Source organism: Conger conger, chromosome 9 (assembly GCF_963514075.1).
Source record: "Conger conger chromosome 9, fConCon1.1, whole genome shotgun sequence".
NCBI classification, from domain to species: domain Eukaryota; kingdom Metazoa; phylum Chordata; class Actinopteri; order Anguilliformes; family Congridae; genus Conger; species Conger conger.
Genome location: NC_083768.1, coordinates 60,642,687 through 60,659,413, shown reverse-complemented (window position 1 = coordinate 60,659,413; position 16,727 = coordinate 60,642,687). Strand labels below are relative to the sequence as shown.

The 16,727-nt window shown below is 43.3% G+C and overlaps 1 protein-coding gene across 2 annotated transcripts in view; it reads left to right on the top strand.

The window, feature by feature from the left end:
* The first annotated feature begins 9,624 nt into the window (after nt 1-9,624).
* Nucleotides 9,625-16,727, top strand: part of igf2bp3 (insulin-like growth factor 2 mRNA binding protein 3) — a 17,322-nt gene continuing 10,219 nt past the window's right edge. Inside the window, exons 1-2 of one of the 2 annotated variants that reach the window (XM_061254642.1) lie at nt 9,625-10,145; nt 11,067-11,127. In XM_061254642.1, coding sequence (XP_061110626.1) covers nt 9,971-10,145; nt 11,067-11,127 — 236 coding nt within the window. In that variant the 5' untranslated portion in view covers nt 9,625-9,970. Of the gene's footprint in view, nt 10,146-10,858; nt 10,883-11,066; nt 11,128-16,727 lie in introns of those variants that run through there. The other variant, XM_061254643.1, reaches the window with a different exon arrangement.

The following is a 16,727-nucleotide window of genomic DNA, read 5'->3' as shown; positions in this document are numbered from 1 at the left end:
GTTTCTGTGCTCAAAGATCTGTCGCCAAACCTGTGGCTGAGCTCAACGCCTGGCAGCCAATCAGATGCTGTCCCAACATCCACTCACACACACACATACACGAACACATATACACTCACTCTCACACACACTCACACGCAGACACACACACACCCGCACACACCTGCACACACACGCACTCACACACACTCACACTCACACACAGAGGCCTTGTCTTGCCCGTTGTTCCACCCATCAGAGAAAGTGGCAATAAAAAGAAGTAAAGACCTCCCATGGGGTACCTACCATTGCCTCTCTCCAGTTGGGCTAGGTAAGCAGTGTTTGGCTAATTAAGGGGTTTGGTCATACTTTTGCGTTTTGTTTGTTTGTTTAAAAAATAAATTAAAAATTAAAAAAATTGGCCTTGGTCCTTATCTTTGTTGTACAGGTAGCAGTTGAAATTGTATTTCCCTCTAGGGTCTTTCAGCGAACTTATCCCTGGTTATGGGTATGCACTTTGTTGTACGTCGCTCTGGATAAGAGCGTCTGCCAAATGCCAATAATGGAATGTAATGGAATGTAATGGAATGTCCTCGCTCCTTCAAACGTCAGTTACAGACGGGAAGAGGTGGATCCACAGGCGTCCGGGAAAAAAAACTTCTGTGAAGCGTTCAGTAATGTTTCCTCGCTCAAAGGAAAGTTTTGGAGTTCCCAACTTCTACTTCTAGCTCCTAGAAGAAACATTTAAGGGGTTGGAATGTCCTAATGGTGGGCCTGGATAGATTTTGTAAAAGATAAAATGGGGTTAGGGTTCAAATGAAGCGATTGGATGGAGCCCTCTGTGTCCCTGCCTACAGAGAGCAGTGAGCACACAGCCCTTTCCCCATAAACCTTGACCTTTGACCTCACGGGCTGTAACAGCCCTACAGCCTTGCCCTATGGGGGGGGGGCAGTTACACAGATTCTGACAGTGAAGGAGTTCAAAGTTCAAACTACCAAGGTCTATGCCACGGGGAGTTTTACAGCAGCTCGAGCAAAGGTACTACACACATGTGAGCGTGTGTGTGTGCGTGTGCGTGCATCCGTCTGTGTGTGTGTGTGTGCGTGTGCGTGCATCCGTCTGTGTGTGTGTGTGTGTGTGTGCGTGCATCCGTCCGTGTGTGTGGGTGTGTCTGTGTGTGTGTGAGTGCGTGTATGTGTGTGTGTGTGTGTGCGTGTATGTGTGTGTCTGTATGAGTGTGTGTGTATGTGTGTGTGTATGAGTATGTGTGTGTATGTGAGTACGTATGAGTGTGAGTGAGTTTGTGAGCGTGTGTGTGTGTGTGTGTGAGTGTGGGAGTGTGTGTGTGTGTGTGTGAGTATGTATGAGTGTGTGTGTGTGTTTGTGTGTGAATGTGCAGTACTGGGCAGTGTGTGTCTGTATGAGTGTGTGTGTATGTGTGTGTGTATGAGTATGTGTGTGTATGTGAGTACGTATGAGTGTGAGTGAGTTTGTGAGCGTGTGTGTGTGTGTGTGAGTATGTATGAGTGTGTGTGTGTGTGTGTGTGTGTGAGTACGTATGAGTGTGTGTGTGTGTGTGTGAGTGTGTATGAGTGTGTGTGTGTGTGTGTGTGTGTGTGTGTGTGTGTGTGAGTGTGGGAGAGTGTGTGTGTCAGTGAGTGTGCAGTACTGGGCAGTGTGGGACACCCTCTCCACAGCCGGTAAGCTATCCCAGAATGCTGTCCTTTGCTGAGCTGTCTCCACTCGCAGTGTCTGAGTCCTTCAGCGTTTTGGGTAAAAAGAGACAAAATGAAGGATTGACACTGGGGAAGCGTTGTTTCCAAAATGTTTCTTATTCATTGAATGTGTCACAGGAAGTTTGGCGAGGTGCCTAGAGTCCAATACGCGAAGAGAAGGTGGTAAAAATGCGTCAACCTTTACTCCATATTTAGATACTTGTGTTATATCGGCTATTCCAGCATGTAACAAAGACATGAGGAGAACAGGCCAGTGCTCAGTTTGAAACTAGATAGCATCTAGCACCATATCATATGTGACTGACTTCACACACATTTGTCAAATCTCACCCGAAAGGGCCAGTGTGCGTGCTCCCACAAAGCAGGATTACTGAGTTAGCTGGATAACTGTGCTGAGTAAAACCCACAAAGCAGGATTACTGAGTTAGCTGGATAACTGTGCTGAGTAAAACCCACAAAGCAGGATTACTGAGTTAGCTGGATAACTGTGCTGAGTAAAACCCACAAAGCAGGATTACTGAGTTAGCTGGATAACTGTGCTGAGTAAAACCCACAAAGCAGGATTACTGAGTTAGCTGGATAACTGTGCTGAGTAAAACCCACAAAGCAGGATTACGGATTTAGCTGGATAACTGCACTGAGTAAAACCCACAAAGCAGGATTACTGAGTTAGCTGGATAACTGCACTGAGTAAAACCCACAAAGCAGGGTTACTGAGTTAGCTGGATAACTGTGCTGAGTAAAACCCACAAAGCAGGATTACTGAGTTAGCTGGATAACTGTGCTGAGTAAAACCCACAAAGCAGGATTACGGATTTAGCTGGATAACTGCACTGAGTAAAACCCACAAAGCAGGATTACTGAGTTAGCTGGATAACTGTGCTGAGTAAAACCCACAAAGCAGGATTACGGATTTAGCTGGATAACTGCACTGGGTAAAACCTACAAAGCAGGATTACTGAGTTAGCTCGATAACTGCACTGAGTAAAACCCACAAAGCAGGATTACTGAGTTAGCTGGATAACTGTGCTGAGTAAAACCCACAAAGCAGGATTACTGAGTTAGCTGGATAACTGTGCTGAGTAAAACCCACAAAGCAGGATTACGGATTTAGCTGGAAAACTGCACTGGGTAAAACCTACAAAGCAGGATTACTGAGTTAGCTGGATAACTGCACTGAGTAAAACCCACAAAGCAGAGTTACTGAGTTTGTTGTTGCAAATGCTGGAATTAAAAAAAAATGTTCTCTGTAAAGAGTTGCTGTGTGAGCAGCTGTCTGTCAATGGTGGTATATAAAAACGACAGACTGACATACCCATCTCTGCATACATCCCACACAATTTTCAAACAAAACGTTTATTTACATTTTTGGTTTTCTAGAGCTTGGGGGAATTGGGGGGGACTGCTGGGATTTTGGGGTCCCAGCAGTCTCAGGTCTGATGATTCTGTATCCAAAGCACTTCAGCCTGAAGGCTCAGTGACTGACAGCCAGCCGGTCTCTATCCACCACAGATTCTGGCACATTTATAGTGCCATGAACAACATACACCCAGTGATCACTTAATTAGGTATACCTGTACACCAGCTCTTTAATGCAAACATCTACTCAACAATCATGTGGCAGCAACTCATAAAAGCATGCAGACATGGTCAAGAAGTTTAGTTGTTGTTCAGACCAATCATCAGAATGTGGAAGGAATGTGATCTAAGTGACTTTGACCATGGAATGATTGTTGTTGTCAGACAGCATGGTTTGAGTATTTCAGAAACTGCTGATCTCCTGGGGTTTTCACACACAACAGTCTAGAGTCTACAGAGAATGGTGTGAAAAACCAAAAATATCAAGTGAGCAGCAGTTCTGTGGGCAGAAACGCCTTGTTAATGAGAGACATCAGAGAAGAATGGCCAGACTGGTCAAAGCTGACAGGAAGGTGACAGTAACACAAATGACCACATATTACAACAGCGGTATGCAGAAGAGCATCTCTGAACACACAAGTCTAATAAGTCAAAGAAATGTCTAATAAATTGCTCACTGAGTATATGGATTTTTCTATTTGAAAGGCAATGAAACACAGTAGATTAATTGTTGACGTTACAATTACAGACTTAATCAGGAACAGAGTTTATGGGTGATCATTCTGAATCAGTATGACCAAACCCTGCACAGCCACAAAATTGCTCTAAAATGACCGTTCTTTAGTGCTTCTGCTGCCTGTAAGTTACTGTAAAAGTTACAGTACATGTTTTACAGTAGAGACAAGCGGGTTGACTTACGCCCGTGATTTTACACCCAAACGGTTTCTCCAAAAATGATTTATGTAATTCTATAATTATTCATTGTAAAATGTGTACTGATCATTTTGCCGTAATTTACTAGCAGTAGTGTCGCTAGTAAAGGATTGTAATTGTACAGTATTTCAACAGTGGGTTTATTAACTATTAAAAATGCAGAGGTGCAGAGTTTTGTTCCAAAATGGCAAATAAATATGCCCAGTCAAACCAAATTAATCACCCAAAACAGTCTCTAATCAGAAACAGTAACAAACTACTTCTCTTAGGAAAACCTGACTTTGTGCATCTAATAATGGTTTTCGTGTTACGTGTCAGTATGTTATGTATATTTTGTGTTTGCTTTGGACATTAGCCATGTTTGAAAATATGCAAGATTGACATAGAGCCATGTTCCTTGGTCGAAAAGAAAAAACAAACATCCAGGTGAGAGAATATGTTTTAAATGTACAGCACAAGTTTAATCATGTCCAGCTTAATTTTAAAAGTAGGATACAGACAGCACAAGTTCCTTTATCAATACAAAAATACAAATGTACAAAATGACGCCGAACTAGAACAATGCAGATAAAATAAATATAAAATTAAAATGTTATAATACAACAGTATATCAACAGCATATTCATATATACAGATACATTTTTTGGTGTGGTTTATTGTGATTGAAACACAATTCTAATTACTGTAGGAACAGAAAAACAGTGCTCATTAGTGCTTTTCGGTCTACTTTGCTCGTGTAAGGTGTGTTGTAAAATGTAGAAATGGCTGGTTTGCTTCGTTAAGAGCTTCTAAAGCGGAATTATCTCTTTTTGAGAGGTACCCTCTCCCTGAAACAGTCTGGTGTGTCATTGTTCGTCTGACCGGCCTGTCACAGAAGGTGGAATTTCGCTGTTCGTATTAAACAGTAATCAATTTTAGATCCGCAATTTTATGTGCATTTTCTGTACATAAGTACCAGTAGTAAACAAATTATTTATTATAAAAACACAACTACCAAGTTTTCTTTTGCAAATAAAGTGTAATTACAAAATAAACAAAACTTTACTCCTGCATATTTATATCACAAATACGTAACAAACACCAGATTCGTTTTTAAAAATTATAAAGTGACGTATTTTATTATCATTGACTTTTCCCCATTTTTTTATCAGAAACTTTTCCATTTTTACAAATATTTGGTGAAACATAATTGCTAATTTACAATTATTGATTTGGCAGATTTTCTTTTTGTTTCTAAGAACCATGATTCCTTCGACTATGGTAAAACTTTTAACATAAATTTGACTTTTTCAAATTAAATGATTGCTTAATAAATATACAGATTTTTTTTTTCTTAGACATGCCAGTTTAAAACATTTTCTTCTTCAATTCAAGTTTACGTTTATAGGCGGAAAGCCCAAAATTGTTATTTAAAACATACATTATACATGTCAGTGCACCGCCATTTTATGTCGAAAAAGAATTCACTGTCCTGCTGGCTACATGTCCTGCAAATTCGTTTTTTCCCAGTGGATTTTTAAGGAGAGAAATAATTATGGGGTTAGCAATTATCAGTATTGAGTAAGGACAGTTTCACAGAAAATGTTTTTTACAGATCCGTTTGTAAAGTTTCCTTTTAGACTACCCAACAACTACTCGGAAACGAAAATCGCCAGAGAATAAACTGCACTGTATAGGGTTTCTCAGCATCTCGTCATCCTCAACATGGCGCTCACAACTCTGTCGCCATACATTCAGAGATACACTTTGCCTCAAAAATACCTGATTTTTCAATAGTTTTAGGCGAAAAATAATAAATACATTTTCCATTCGTTGCTACCGACACGGATCACCATATAAATATAGCCTACGCCGATTGGCATTGCTTAGGATATATGCAGTAGAAATTTAGCGAGCTAGCATTTATTCAAATAAGTTCCGATGAAGCGGTTTTACATTAGAAACCTTAAAGTAAAATTATTTAATAATGTTGTTATTGATGCGCAGATTCTGTTGAATCCTGTTTTTTACTTACTCGTTTGAAATACTGTGGAGGCGAGTCAGATCAAGACTTAGTAACTGCCCTATAGGCTGCCGCCGTGCTCTGTGGCCAGCTATAGAAAAGATGCCCCCCCCCCCCGGAACGGGGGTGGGGGCCCCGCAGCTGCATTCCGCCCGAGTACATCCATCGCCTGACTTCCGTTCATAATTCACAAGAAGTCGATGCGTTAAAACCCAATACATTACGGACACGCCAAAACATGTACATACATAGCGACATATATTTACAACGGTTCCGTTTTTTCTTCGAGAAACCGAACAAAATCAGAGACCGTATAAACGAAAAAATGTGGGTTAATAAAACATCTCACTGATGCATATACATATCCAGAAAAATCAAATGATCTCGTCTATTAATCAGTAGGATATACATTTAGCATAGGCTATCTGATGCTCATGACCGCCTACATATCTCCCTTCTCATTTGGGTAAGTACAAGAAACAAACTTTCCAAGTAAATAGAAGAAATTTCGTAAAACGAAAACTGCAGAACTGTGACATTTTAAAAATATTTTATTGAAAAATATAGCCGGTTATCTAATAATGCCAATGCATATAATTAATAACTAAGAAAACACGGTATTAATTATGTATAGGCTAATGGTATATTGACTGCAAAAATCATCACATGAAATATGATTCTTGGTAGTAATCTAATGTGTCTAAACTCTTTAGGGTGTGAAATATTTGTTCGGATCGCTGAAGAAAGCAGCCTTTTCGCGCCCTGATTCATACGGAACAGAGTTGGAGCTCAACCAATGAGCGGCCGGCTGTGATCGATCCTGCGAGGGGAGTGCCCGGGGAGAGGCGCTCTCTGATTGGACAAGCGTTTCAACCAATAGAACGGCTCACTAAGCCGTGCCAAGACAGAGTACTACGACCACGTCGTAGAAGAGAAAGCTGAGCGCTGTTTCGGCTTCAGAGAGAGTCAGTAAAATGATATTGAAAATGTGCAAACTGTTAAATTTTACATGCACACGGTTTTTCCAGAAAACAATACTGGTTTGAGCGCGTCACAGAGGTGTGTGGGACGGTGTGGATCTTTCCGATAATGCACAATAGAACAGTAGCGTCTTTGTCTGCAATCAATACCTTAATATGCCAGGCATTCTCCGGATGATAATTTAATTACATGCGTGTTTTTGTAGTATTGTTTTTACACCTCTTCAGTCCAGTGGCGGCTTCTGAGCTCAAAATCGAGGAGGCAGAAAATATACCCTTAAAGTAGCCTAATTATTGGTCTTGACCTGCTTTCAATCATTTTCCTTGATTAACACGTTTGCTAATGATGGGAATAATCAATTCGCAGGTAAACACATGGCTTCTTTCTTCATGCCATATTAGAGAGACTGATCGATTCAATTTCATACACTCACAAAGTGGTAAAGGGACGGCGTTGTATTTACAGAATGAATCTACTGCTTTGCAATAATAGGCTATCTAACCTGAGCTCGATTGTTCAAATTACTAAATTTACATATTGATAGATACATCTTTGCCATGGATATTCTCGCAGTCTGTGTGCAGAAAACAGAGTAGCGACATGTTTCTATTATTTGAATAACGTCGATTTTAACGTCGCAAATACTGTTTCACCTAACAGAGCAAAAATGCACCTGATAGTACCAACAATTAATCACATTGTTAATCAAGGAAAATGATTGAAAACAGGTCTCGACCCATAATTAGTTTAAGGGGATATTTTCTGCCTCCTCGATTTTGAGCTCAGGATCCGCTACGATCCGTTTTCAGTAGCTAGGCCTAAACAGCCAGACAATGTGAATAAATGAAATGCTTAATGTACATTTTACGCACGCACGCACACACATAGTTTTTTGTTCCGGCAATTGCAAAAAATAATAATTTGACAGAAACATTAACGTTAACGAGGACGTTAGAAACCTTTGACCTCTGTGACCCCGAGGCCGTGCAGACTTCTGGGGAGCGGGAGCGCAGTGTGCAACACTGTGACGTAGGGGCGCCGTGTCACTTTAAAGTGACGTAGGGGCGCCGTGTCACTTTAAAGTGACGTAGGGGGGGGCGTGTGTAACATTTTACATGCATTAATGTAACCTTTCACTGCAGCTGCAGCTGGGGTTGAAACACGAGACTAGACACACACACACCAATGTTCAAAAGTGTTACCAGTTGTAGACGTAGGCTACATTTTCTTCCATCATTTCCACAATGTTGGAGATTTTTAACATTTTTATTATTAAATTCTACTTGTTTGCTTCCGTGTTTTACCTGCATACCTCTTAACTAAATGCAATCTGTTCAGTGCTAATCCTGGAAGGCCATCACAAACAATTTTCTAATGTAGTTTATGAGACGTTTGTGAACGGAAAAATGTTTTAATGTATTGCAGATACACTGTAAATCCAGAACTAATTCATTACGAGGTATTCGTCGTGCATTGTTTTTGTTTCAACTGCTAAGTAAACCCCGATTGGAATCCTCTCCACGCATTTAAACATGTATTTAAAGTAAAAAGTTATTGATTTCGCCTGCCAAATATTCGTGCGGCGTAGATGCGTTTTGTTAGACATTACTCGGTTAGGTTTACGCTTGCGATAAGCCAATGCATCTGGAAATGTGTTCAATGCAGCTTCTAATACATGTTATTTGACAGGCCTACGGATTGTAAAATATGGGGGGGGATGATTTTGTCTGTGAATACGGTTAGTTACCTTTCCGCGCTGGTTTGAGGCGGTTGATAGTCCCCCTCCCCCCAAAGACACACCCTCCTCCCCCATCCACGGAGGCCTTCTCGCCACATGGAGGAAACGCAGCTCACATGAGTTCGCCATGTTTGAGGGGGGAGCGACGTACACTAGCGCCTAAAACAGCGCACATGTTGCAGTATCAGGAGAAGGGGGCGGAGTGTTGGTATGATATAGATGATCAACAGCACGAGGCGCACAGATGACCCCCGAGGTGACACTTTTGGGGCGTCACGGCCCAGACTCCGCGAGCGGAGAAGATGGACGCCGAGGGCGAGTGAGAGAACAGTAGAAAATTCAGCCATGGCGGTTTGCAGCCCACGCGCCAGGCTTCTTTCCCATGTTCTGGGCGCGCGCGCGCGCGCGTGTGTGTGTGTGTGTGTGTAATGTATGTAGGGCACACTTACATATATGTGCGGAAACACGCTATTTTAAACTGATAGCTTTAGTGAATACCCTCTTCTCCCGCGCGCGCTCCGCAGAGGAGCATTCGCACGAGAAACCCCGCAGTATCTCTCTTTCCAGTGCGGGCGTGCGTGCGGCGTGCCGTGGCGTTTTTACTATTTCAAGCCACAGCCAATGAGAAGCGAGAACCTCAAAGAAAGGCACTATAATGGAGGAGGGGGTCGTGCCTGCTATAATATGATTCAGGGTGGTGATAGTGTCGACCGCACACACGAAATCCCCTAATGTACGTAACCCCCCCCCCCGCCTTTCCCCACCATTTTCCCAATCCGACACTTAATTGAGGAACCGGGATTCCTCACGTGCGAAGTTCATTTGTAGTTTGAACACGTGGCTCATTCAGAAAAGACGGAATATTCAGGAGATTTTTCTTCGGGGTTTTATTTAGAGGCGGTGCCTGTATTAACGCGTGTGACATCCTCGGTCTTTCTGCCAGAGGGGTTCGGGGAAAGATAAAAAGTAGTTTTCGCCTCCTTTTTTGCCCAACCCACCATCCAAAGGAAAGGCGGAATACATAATTACACATTTATTTATTTTTTGTGTGATAGACGGGGAGAAGGAGCGCGCGCTACACCGACAGGCTTCCCCATTAAATGCATCGATAGCAGCCTCAATAGGCAGCACGCTCGCACCCTGTTCCGTGATTGTGCGTTTCACCCACAAGGTTACATCTGTGAAGATAAATCGGCTTTTTTTTCGTCAGGAAGGTTGGCATTTCCCCCGCGCTTACCGCCATGAATAAGCTGTACATAGGCAACTTGAGCGAAGAAGCGAGCCCGTTGGAGTTGGAAAGTATCTTCGAGGAGTCAAAGATTCCTGTCAATGGTCCGTTTCTTGTGAAAACGGGCTATGCGTTTGTGGATTGTCCCGACGAGAAGATCGCTATGAAGGCCATAGACATTATTTCTGGTAAGAGAACGCAAATGTGCCGAAATAGCTTCCCTTTATGAATTAATGTAGTTTAGACCATGCCTGCATTTTTTTCTCCGTTAACGCAACGCCACAGTGAAACGGCGGGGTGTGCGGCGGTAGGCGGGCAGGGGTGGGGTGGGTGAAGGGATTTTCCACCCTCTTCCTCCTGAGGTCGTTTGGGCTGCGATGCCGTGGACGCAGCCTATACTGCCACCACTTTATTATGATTTTATAAATTCCGAAATGAAAACCGTGTCCGACCCGAATCTATCGAGACGACGGTCAGAATGAGTGTCGCCCATTTTAGTGGGAGGGTAGGACGCCTGTTCCGCTGCTGCTCGATGGCGCGCGGGGTCCGGGGCGCGGGGTCACTGGCTGGATGTTGCACGAGCTACATTCTGGTGTAACATTTTACCCACACATGAAAGAACAGAGCAGACTTTCCACAAAGATTCAGCGGTGAAAAGTTTAGCTATACAATTACTGAGTAGCCGTCATGTTGTCTCTTGCTTATTTCAGTGCTTAGTTAATATAATTGCATATGGCTTGTCTTTTGTGACATTTAGGCGCAAACGTGTTGCTGCCTTATTTCATTTTAAAACGGTAGATCTTGAGTTCAGCTGCGATGACAACGTGTAGCATATGAGCTATTAACCGAAGTACAATATGCGTTACGAGAAATGCCATCTAAGGTTAGCTGTGGCGTGGACCAGGTTGTCGGCCATACCTCGATAGTTAAGTTGTTTTGTAGACTACTCTCGCCTCTGAAATCTATTTTGGGTTATAACTTAACTGTTTACAAAAGTTGCTTCGTAACATTAAATTAAATTTATTTTTACCCATCTAAATCGTTAGTTTGTGATTGTCGGTTAGATCTTCTCGCCCACGCGAGTTTAAATTGTCTGTGCCTCTCCCCAGGTAAGGTAGAACTTCACGGAAAGCTCCTGGAAGTGGAACATTCGGTCCCAAAAAGACAGAGGTAACGTTCTACTACCCTGCTCAGTCACCATAACTCAAATGTGACCTCTTGTGTGTACGTAGTGTGCAGTTACTATATGCATCGGCATGTTGGCTGTGTGGTTAAATGCACAGTATTGTTTCTTCAGGACGAGGTTCACGCAGTGATGTTAGTTTTGTCTGCACATAGGCAGCAGATTGTATCGCAATCAGGCGACAGTTTTGTAACGGCCGTTGGATGGGTTCGTATACATTTAGAATGTGGATGGGTGTAAGCACTAGGGCGAAGTCATTGTTTTGCGCCTAGTACAACTAAATCTACTAGGATTGGTGTTTCCTTGCTTACAGGTAATTCATATTTATGCATTAATTTTAAACTTCCCCCAAAAAAGAACTGGTAGCCTTTTGTCCTCCTAAATATGGTGAGGCGAACTGGAGTTTTGTTTTGTGTTTATAATAGTAGGACGGTGTATCCTTTCAAATGTGTATAGATGCATTCATTTTATTTATTTTCTTCAATGTGGTGTCGTAGTGAGCTTGGCCTGGCTGGACTGAGGCCTAGTCTTGCCCCGTGTCCGGCCTGTAGTTTCGGCCCAACGTCCAATATTTGGTTGGGACAAAGTGTTGTCGCTCTGTTTTAAAATTACGCCTTTAATGTGTGAAACGGTTTTGTGTAACTCCGTAAAAGTTAACGTGTTCATTGCCTGGAACGTTATTGATTTCTAAATTATTTAATTGCTAAATTAATTCTGGATTTACCCATGTAATTGTTGGGAGGATTTGGTGCGTAAATTGTGGTAATGTTCGCTGTGTCCTCTGTGTTTCTGGCTATATACATGTGCATTTCTGATTACATGTGGGAATTCAAAGGTGTGAAATTAAATATTTTAATATTTAATGGCGAGTAGGTCAGATCTAAGACTAATCAAATTACTACCTAATTTTACGCCATCAGACTTTTTGAACCGTAGATGAATGTTTTATTTTTTATTTTTTTGTGTTATTTTATTTTAAACGTGACCGTTTATGCGCGTGACCTGCGTGTTTCAAATGTCTGGAAGAAGTGAATTCTGTACTTAAATTTTTTTATTTTTTTTTATTTTTTAAGTATGCATTTTATGCAGTATTTAATAAAATGCTGAAGCAGCACGATTAAGCGGTGAATCTTTCGGTCTCTGTAGAAGTTCGCTTCCCTTTTCTCCCGCCCTCGCCTGCATAGGCAAGTTTCTCTTAAACACGTTGTGGAATTTAAACTGGCTTGATAAAATCCATCTAGCCCCCTATACTCAGAAATTAGATGTGCATAAGGTTACTTGTAGATTGTGTGTCCCTGAAATTTAAGGTTCATTGACCCTGGGCAGGGGTTTAGGATGAGCAGCAGTCTCCATGAGCTAATCTCTTAGAAGGGCCAATGGGAGCAGGGTCTCTCCTCGAAAGGGCCAATGGGAGCAGGCCGTGGGTCTGCAGGCTTGGAATTCCAGCCTCAGCTGAGCCCCGCTGACCTGGGGTGTGACCTCTGAACCCTGTGAGATGGGGGAGGGGTGCAGGAAAGCTGTTGTGTGTGTGTGTGTGTGTGTGTGTGTGTGTGGTGCATTTTCTCCCCACCCCTGGAGCAGGGTGGTCATTGTGTGTGTTTGGGGGAGGGGGGCTGCTAGTCCTTTCATGCTGAGTGAACTGCTTGCATGCTTCCCCTCACACCTTGTTCTGATTGGACCATCTCATTCCCTGCTCTGATTGGGCAGTGCCCGGTGCATAGTGGCAGTGGAGCCCTGGTTTGTAAAGGCTGTGATTGGTCGGCTGTGTGTGCGTGAGGTTTATTGTGGCCTGAGTTTCAGTGAGGACTACTGACGTGGACACTGGGGGCTCCTGTGCGTGTGCGTGTGCGTGTGCGCTGAGTAATGGGGTGGTTAAAGCCGGTATACAGGTCACTGTGTTAAGACACTTTAAAAAAATAAGTCTAATAAATACCTTCTAGACTTCTGCTGCTGTGGCAACTTAGTTATGATGCATTGTGTGTTCAGAGATGCTCTTCTGCCTACCACTGTTGTAATGTGTGGTTATTTGAGTTATGATGTGTTGTGTGTTCAGAGATGCTCTTCTGCATACCACTGTTGTAATGTGTGGTTATTTGAGTTACTGTCAGCTTTGACTAGTCTGGCCATTCTGTCTCATTAACGAGGCTTTTTTGCCTGCAGAACTGCTCCTCACGGGATTTATTATTATTTTATTTTTTTCGCACCATTATTTGCAAACCGTAGAGACTAGTGTGTGTGAGGAAAATCCCAGGAGATCAGCAGTTTCTGAGATACTCAAACGACCGTCTGCCACCAACAATCATTCCACGGTCAAAGACACTTTTTTCCCCATTCTGATGGTTGGTGTGAACATTAACTGAAGCTGCAGACCCGTTTCTACATGATTGTATACATTGCACTGCTGCCACACAATTAGCTGATTAGATAATCGCGTGAATAAGTAGCTGTAATAAAGTGCAAATGTTCCTAAAAGTGTTTGAGTCTGGAGCTAGCCCGCTGACGTGAACGGCAGCTTTGTTCTCAGATGAAGTGTCGTTTAAAGGGTCTTTCTGCTCCTTGGCTGTGTGATCCCAGTCAGCCGGGCACGAGGGCCAGATTCATGACGCACACGGTGATCATTTAATTTATTCCTTTTTTTCCCCACGTATTTATTTAAGTCTTTATACATTTTCCACAATTTGTTGCACAACTATGTGCATCCAGGGAATGACATACCAAAGACAAGCAAGCATATACAAGCATATACAGTATCTCATACAATACCGATACGATTCATTTAATTTATTCTAATGATGCATTTTACTGAGGTTTTATTCTCCGGTTTAGTGAGTGGAGGGTGTGGCCTGAATGGATCACCGCTCTTTGTCTTGGGCCGATTGCTCTCCGGGGCAGTTTTGTGCTTTTGTAGTTCCACGCACAGCTGTATCGTGAATTCAAATCTCCTGTGTTCTCAAACGGTTGTTTCGATCCTGAATGCTGATTTGACTGAGACTGCGGTGGCATGATTGTAAATCGGTATGATAATGGTTAATAGGCCTGTTTGTAAGCCATACCACTCCACGCACAACCAATGAAATATTTACAATTAATGGTATAGAACAAGTGGTCATGGATTCTGTTGTGACCGTTTTCATAATGAGGTTGTGCTGTATCATAAACAGTCATGACTACACCCCTGTAGGGACAAGAGAACTACAACTCCCTGCATGCCCCTGTCCCTGTGACTACATTCAGAATACAGCTTGTCCTCATGCTTTGTTTAATCAATATGTCTATAAATGTATATTCACTCGTTTAAAACGAAAACATTTCCGTCATTTTGTGCGTGTGCGTGTGTGTGTGTTCCGCAGTAGTATCTGCAAGTTTGTCTTTGGGGTGATGCCATTGGGTTTTTGGAGTGCGTAAACTGTCTTGTTGCTGCCATGGCTGTGTGTGTCTAACATACAGACCCTGTGCCATGGCTGTGTGTGTCTAACATACAGACCCTGTGCCATGGCTGTGTGTGTCTAACATACGGACCCTGTGCCATGGCTGTGTGTGTCTAACATACAGACCCTGTGCCATGGCTGTGTGTGTCTAACATACAGACCCTGTGCCATGCCTGTGTGTGTCTAACATACAGACCCTGTGCCATGGCTGTGTGTGTCTAACATACAGACTCTTGAATATTGTACCTGTAGACTTTGTGGCTGGCTAGCTAGGACATGGTAGCACATCGATATCGTTGATTCAGGACTTCATTCCAGTGTGTGGATGGCCTCTCCGGTAAATGTCATTAGAAAGAGGATGTTTGTTTTAAAATTGCCTCTCAAATTTGTCCTTAAGATTAGAACCCCTTCTGTGTACAAGACATGATGGATCTTCAGACTTGACCTAATTGGCCATCGATTTCTCATTTAAGCAAAAGCTCAGCTTGTTCTTACAGATTCAGGTGTGTGCGTGTGCGTGCGCCCTGCGTACCTGCAGGTTGAAGCCTTGTGTAAACACACCCTGGACTTTGTGTGGTGCAGCGAGTCGGCCTGTGAAGCTGTTTGCTCAGAATGTGCTGCTGGATAAAGTCCATGATCCGACTGAAGCTGATTCACAAACTTGGCTGAAATGCGAGCTGCTCTAATGGGCACTTAATATTTTTCGGAGTCGTTTATGAAGTTTCTGTGCATGTGCCCGGGGTGTAAACCGGCAGGTTTAACTCCAGTCCTGGTGGGGGCGCTGTGTCTGCAGGTTTAACTCCAGTCCTGGTGGGGGCGCTGTGTCTGCAGGTTTAACTCCAGTCCTGGTGGGGGCGCTGTGTCTGCAGGTTTAACTCTGTGGCATCAGTTCCGCTTGTCATAAAATTAAGAAAAAAAGATTCACAGCTATGTGAAAAGCTCCTCGCACACTGAATCCGAGCTTTCATCTGAGCCTTGAAGCTGGAAAGTCTGTCGGTCAAACCGCTGTAAGGGTCTCGGTTTGTGTCCTCAGATGCTGCTAAATCAGTCCCGCCTCGCCCCGTCCGTTTCACTCAACTCATCAGTACAATAGGCTTGATATATTTCAGACTCGTCAAAATGGTTGAGTACAGAATAATGTCTGGGAGTGAGTAATCCGATAACCAGTTGGTCTTTAATAAAGATTAGTTAACACACTCGGTTAATTAATGCTGATGGCTGTACTCTCAGGAAATCGCCCCGTCACATGAGGCTTTCAGCCCCTTTAACGTATCGGGACACTTCTGGGGGTTCGGGGTTCAGACGGGTTCTGCTGGTTGCAGGGAACCTTCCTTGTATTTCACACCTGCTGCTCTTGGACACAAACCTCTTTTTCCACGAAGATCACAAGGGTGCCCCAGGAGGCTCCACCCAATGAGTGAAGACCAATGAAAGCAGTTTCACGTAAACGTGTACGGTCTGCAAAGAACATCGGATATCAAAAGAGGTTTTTTTTTTTTAAATGTTCTCTCTGTAAATGTCTATAACGAGTCCTCACAGAACTGTGCATTATAAGGATGTATAAAATGGACCACTGGACAGCAAGAAGTTTAAAGTTTAACTCGCTCCTCATTCAGTCCGTTTCTGTGTGGAGCGTTCGAGTGAAAATCCAAAAGAATGTCCTCTCAGGATGTCATTAATGTTCCCATCTCCTGTGGGTGTGTTCTATACCAGAGAAGAGAAGCGCTCCTGTTTTTACAGTGTAATGTGTGTGCTCCTCATAAAGGGTGAGTTTACAGCATCTCTGCTCCTTTTTAATCAGCCTTCTGTGGTCATTAGTGTCTGCAGTAAAGCTGGAACACACACACACACTGACAGACAGTCCTTCGTGGAGCGGGCCCTTTACAGGTGAACTGTAGCTGCACACACACGCACGCACACACACACACACACACACACACACACACACACACACACACACACACACACACAGACAGGAGCGGGCCCTTTACAGGTGAACTGTAGCCGCACCGACACCGACACCGACACCGACAGTCCTTCGTGGAGCGGGCCCTTTACAGGTGAACTGTAGCTGCACACACACACACACACACACACACACACACACACACACACACACACACACACTCACACACACACACACACACACACACACACAC